General features: G+C 43.0%; 1 protein-coding gene across 1 annotated transcript; it reads left to right on the forward strand.

The window, feature by feature from the left end:
• The first annotated feature begins 597 nt into the window (after positions 1-597).
• Positions 598-5530, forward strand: TMEM252 (transmembrane protein 252). Its single transcript, XM_036737576.1, has 2 exons — positions 598-950; positions 4303-5530. The coding sequence occupies exons 1-2, from the start codon at positions 673-675 to the stop codon at positions 4577-4579; spliced, it is 555 nt and encodes a 184-aa protein (XP_036593471.1). The 5' UTR covers positions 598-672; the 3' UTR covers positions 4580-5530.
• The last annotated feature ends 398 nt before the right edge of the window (positions 5531-5928 follow it).

Raw genomic sequence — 5928 nt, forward strand, 5'->3', positions numbered from 1 at the left:
TAAATGTTTGCTTGCTGAATGAATGAATGAATGCTTTGAACTGGGATAATGGAAAATGAGGCAGTTTGCCAACATGTTTTATTCACTTAGAACTGTTCTGATATTATAGATTTGGGAGGGGGAAGAGAAATCCAACAGGGAAGATAACAAATAATAGAAATCATAGGGAGTTAGGCCCTTCTTAAGTAATAAAGGAAGAAGGGGCTGAGCTTCTGCCAAGCCATAAAGAACAGAGCTGGCAGAGGAGTGCTATCTTTTGAGCTTCTAATGGAAGTATTACCCACAGTAACTGTAAAGAAAAACAACTCAGAGAAACCAGTGCTCTTTTCAACCACAGAACAGGGGAGCCTCCGGGCAAGTAACTGGAATCAGCTAAGCAGAAGGCCCAACTCAGAAGGGCAAAGGAGCTCCCTGGGTGCCTCTCCTTCCTACATTAAGCAAGGTTTGTGTTTATAGGTTAATCCCCAAAGGATATTACTGCTCCTTTCAATGGTTAATGAATAGCTAATAAGTGCCTGCTTCATTTAATTGTCCAAAGGCCAATTGGTCCCAGGGTGAATAAAGCCTTGAAATGTGCAGCCAGGAAGGGCTTGTCTTGGAAGTCACCGTCTCCCAGGGAGCAGGCAAGGAAGACAGTAGCAGAAGTGGAAGCTGAGCTCCAGAAGTGGGAGGATGCAGAGAGGGAGCATCAACGGCCTTTGCTGCCTCACCCTCTTGAGTGGATTCCTGATCATCTGTCTGGGGGCTGTCTTCATATCCATGGGCTCGGGCCCTAACTGCAGGGGGAAACTGATCCTAGCCTATTGTCTTTTGCCTCTGGGGTTCCTGATCCTCCTGAGTGGCATTTTTTGGAGCACCTACCAGCAGGCAAGCCAAAGCAAGGCAATCTTCACCAGGGTGCTCAGACAGCACCTAGGCCTTGGGGACCTGCAAATTCCTACTGTGGACAGGTATGTAGCTGGGATGCCACGGGTACTGCTAACGGCAGGAGACAGAGTTGCAGCAAAGTCAGATAGGTGACTTAAAGTTATGATGCAGGAAGAGAGACTGAACCTCAGATTTCATTTGTATAGGAAACTCCCTACACCAATGAAAATTGGCACCTTCTCTGCAATTTACAGTCTTAGAGATTTGTGTCAAAGTAGCAAGAAGTTAATTGGTTTGCCCAGAATCACACAGCTGGTACATATTGAAGGCAAGACTCAAGCCCTCGTCTTCTTGATTCCAAAGCCAGCTCTCTATTCACTCGCTAATAAGTGAATGCCGAGTTACCTTTCAATTACAGTGTGGGACCTCCATATGTTCCTCCAGAGACAAAAGATTTCATTATCTAGGGGATTTGTGTTAGACTTGGAGCACTATGGGCCCCTCAGACAGGGACAAGTGTGACCTAGCAAAAGTTTGTCTCAGAAAGACCTTTCCTCTATTCTTTTAATGCCCTCTCCTTTCATTCTTCTTTTTCTACTACTTCACGCTCCCAGGGTGCTTTAGTATGAATTAGTTTTATATCCTAAGAATAACTGACCTTTCTATATCTTTAAGGTTTACAAAGTATTTTTCATATGTTATCTCATTTGTTCCTTAGAACTACCCTGTAGGCTAGATGCTTTGGGGATTCTTATCTTCCTTTTACAGGTAAGGAAACAGAGTCTCAGGAGAGGTTCATAGACCAAGAGCTGAAGGAAACCTCCAAAGCCCTCTAAACCAAACCCTTCTTTTCATGAGGAAGAAGGTAAAGCATAGGACAGTTAAATGATTTTCCCAAATCACACAAACAAGAAATATCAGAAGTGAGATTTGAACCTATGTCTTCCAAACCCAGGGGCAGAGGTTTGTTTTTGGGGGGGGGGGGTTCCCCCTCTCTCAAAGATTTGTCCAGGATTGCAGAGAAAGTGGTTGTCAGCAGCCAAATTTGAAGCCTGGTCTTCCTGACTCCGAGGCTCACCCCATCTCCACCAAACCAGCTGTCTTCTATTCCCCATGTTTGTTTGTAAGGAAACTAATAGACGAACAAAGAAAAAAAATTAAAGAGCTGAATCTCCGTTGGTGGCATTTCAGATACTCGATGTCTGGCTCAGGGGGTTGGGAGGAATGTAGATATTTTTGTGCTGGGTGCAGTCTTCTGGGCAGCCCCTTTCCCATCCAAATCATCCCACCAAGAGAAGTACTGTTTGTGCCCAAGCATGAGGCTAGCCTTGTCCCCAGAAAAGGAGTCACAGATCCTGCTCTTCATGGGAAAAAAAATGCCCTAAGCATGGACATCTTGGCAGACTCAAGCAGGCTTAGCTATTCAGGCTGTGCTCCAGTCGGAGACCTGCCCTCCTTTCCACCAACGGTAAGAGAGGGGTATGATTCTCAGCGCTTTATCCCGGGTGGTAGGTGACCCAAAGCCCTGGGTGGAAATGTTTGAGCTATTTCTGAGTGACGACTAAGGGTGCTGTACAGTAGACAGCTCCTTCAGCTAGTTGGCCTCGGGCCTAGTAACATTTGGAGTGGAGTTGTTGGTTACAAATAACAGTTCCTACTCTGTTGTGGTTACAAGGCCACAAACACTCATTGTAGGTGCTGTCATGGCTAGGTCTATAAATACAAAGCTGAGTAAAGTTCCCTTGTCACTTTTGCCCCAACCCCCTCTCATTCATGACAGAGAAGTCAAGATTCATCACTGAGGAAAATTGGAGGTAGAAGGACAAGATCAAAAATAGCCTCAAAAGATTTTTCTTGATTTTTCAAACTTATCATACTTTTTTACCACTTGATGCATTTTTCATATTTTATTTTGTTGGGTGCATATGTCCTATGGTAAGTGACTTGACTGAAGCAGGAATTGTCTCTTTTTTTGGCACCTCTTGCAAGGCCTAGTCTCTAGCAATGGGCCTTGAACATAGTAGGTGTTTGATGAATATCTTGTCAATGAATGAATGAATTAATGATTGAATGAATGAAACAACACATCCCTTCCAGCACGAAATTACCTTTTTTGCCAATGAAATATGAGTTATATCTGTCCCCTATGGTGCCATTTGCAGAAACTATTGAGGTACTGGCCTTGAAAAAAATCTTAGGCTAATTTTGTCTATATAGTTTTATAGAACCAAGTGATTATGGTTATTACCAGGAGGTTGGGCACTAGTTAATGAATTTCTTCAGTCAAGGCAACTGATAAAATGGACAAAAATAAAGTTGATTCTTAGTCTTGTGTAGCTCCTTTCACTTCTGTTGAATCATGCAGGTCTTGGGCCATGTGAAACAATTAATTGAAATGTTAATAATCTTTTTTTTACAATTATAAATCATTGTTTTATTTATTTTCTATGACTCGGGCTCTCAAATCTCACTTTTTTCAAAAATTGAAATGTTAATAATCTTCAAGCTTAATCCTTGTCCAGCAAATGGCAAGTTAAAACACCCTTGTGACCTGGGAGAACTGACCCTTATAACCAGGAGAGGACCTGTGTGTTAGGGTTATGGAAATACAAAGACAAGATGAGAAGCCATTTTGATTAAATTATAGAACCATGAAAGTACTTCAAGTTACAGACTTACTGGAAAAATGGGGAAGTACCTGGAATAGTGTGTGGACAGTCAGTCTTACATTCTGCATTCAATATTAATTGATGGCGAAGGTCTGGACCAGTTGGTTTCATGAGTTAAAGCAGGGGTTAGCAAACTATAGCCCATGAGCTCAATTTGGGCCCTGGGCCATAGTTTGCTAATTCCTGGGTTGGAGCATAGTTAATATCAGAGACTGATTGGAATGTTGTTATAATCCCAGGTTTATTCTCTGAATGGTATCATTACTCTGGACAGAGAAGCTTTCAGTTTACTACAGTGAAAATAGTGCTAGATTTGGAGTCAGAAGACCTAGGTTCAAATTCCACCTGAGACACTACTTGCATGACCTTAAGGAAGACACTTAACTTCCCCAGACTTCAGTGTCCTTATCTATAATATGAGAAGGTTGAACTAGAGGGCTTCTGAAGCTCATTCCAACTATACATCTTTGACTCTATGAGAGGGACTGGGAATTTAATCTTGATAGGCATCTAAAGAGTGTATGTCACTGACGGAAAGTGAGAATCAACAAGAGAGTGTGGTTGGGTCAGTAGCATCATCTCAGACCAGGTCACATAGATAAGGCAAAGTATTTTTCTGAGTGGGGAGATGAAAAAGGATGTCTGTTTCAAAATGAATATTTTCTTGGTACAAGTTCTAAGATGTAGAGCTCAGTGTATTTCGTATCAACTGATACAAATATTTTTGAAAGTATTTTTGTGTGTCTGTATGTGCTTTATCAAATAGGCCAGATTTTTACCCTCCGTCTTATGAAGACAGCATTGATCCTGAAAAGCAGATTTCTCTGCAGCAGAAGGAGACCTTCAACATCCCCCCACCCCTGTATACTGAGAGCAGCCTAGAATTCATGGATGACACTGACAGCCACGGAGATATTCCACCATCCTATGAAGCTTCAATGAGAGGCATGTTGATGGCAGAGGCGGCGGGTGCAGTAGTAACAGGAGGAGGAGGAGGAGCAGAGGCAGCAGGGGTTCAAGGCCAAGAATGCCTCAGGCATTAAGAGCTCCCAGGCACTTGTGACGCATGTGTACCAAGAGTCAGCTGCTAATAATAAAAATTGTCAAGAGACTTTGGAAGGAAAAACCATGTCAGTTATCCCAAGTTAGAGTTAGTAGAGGAGACGCCACATGTGACAATAGTGGTATTTGAAAGGACACGCCGAAGCATTCGTACAATCCCACGGCAATGGCAGGGTGGATGTTGTGGAGACGGGGTTAGCGCTCGATGTGGTCATTTGAGAGGCTGCCCAAGAACTGAAAGTGAAGGGACTAACCTTTAGCCTGTAAAAGAGATGCCTGGGGAAAGAGCAGTCCCAAGTATTGCCTCCTTGTTGCGGCCAAGTCCACCCAAAGCTATGCGAATCATTCCTTTTTAACTCTTCTCAAGAAAAATGCGAGTGAGCCAGTGAAGACCACTATCGTGACTCTGCTTTCACTACCTATATATCCGTAAGGTGGCAAGAAGAGAAGAAATGCATTGTGGTTGTTTTTGCCTGTTTACTGAGTTTAATAGTTTTCTATCTTACCAGGCAAGCCCAATTCCACCAAAACGCCATGCCAGCATAAAGTCCCATTGGGCTATTGTGATCCATATCTCTTTAGGACTTGATGTAGTCACAAAGCCTGTGAATGTTTAAAGGCATCAAATATATGATTGGATATCCCTTCCTATGAAAAACAAATAACTCCTGGAGGAGTAGGGAACCAAGTCCCTTTTGGGTGCTGACTTTGTAGGCCCCGTCAGGGATAGGAAGAAAACAGCATTTTTGCTGTTTTGGTTAATTCCCAGAGGAAGCTATTTCAAGAGACATTGATATCACTTCCTCTTTTTCTTCACTAATAACTTCCCTGGGGGTGGACAAACTGAACTTATTGCCCTTACAAGACCTTCCCACGCTGGCCCCAACCTTTGCAGCCTTATTATACATTACTCTCTTTCCTGTACCCTTTGGGCCACCCAAATTAACCTTCTTGCTGGTCCCCACACATGCCTCCCCATCTACAGCTTCTGTGCCTTTCTACAGTCTGTCCACTCCACCCTGGTAGACTCTCCCGCCTCCTCCTCATCTCCTGGAATCCCTAACTTACTTCATGACTCAGCTCAAGCACCACTGTCTACGTGAAGCCTTTTCTGAATCTCTTCTCCCTCCAGCTGTGAGTGCGGTCCCTCCCTAAACTGCCTTGTATTTATTTTTTCATATGTATTCTGTATATATGGTTACGTGTACATGTAATATCTTTGTATAGAATGTAAATAAGCTCTTTGAGAGCAAAGATTGCTCCATTTTTGCATTTCTTTGTATCCCCAGGGCTTAGCCAGTGTCTGGCACTTTGTAAGTATCAAATAAAC

Source organism: Trichosurus vulpecula, chromosome 9, assembly GCF_011100635.1.
Source record: "Trichosurus vulpecula isolate mTriVul1 chromosome 9, mTriVul1.pri, whole genome shotgun sequence".
Lineage (NCBI taxonomy): Eukaryota > Metazoa > Chordata > Mammalia > Diprotodontia > Phalangeridae > Trichosurus > Trichosurus vulpecula.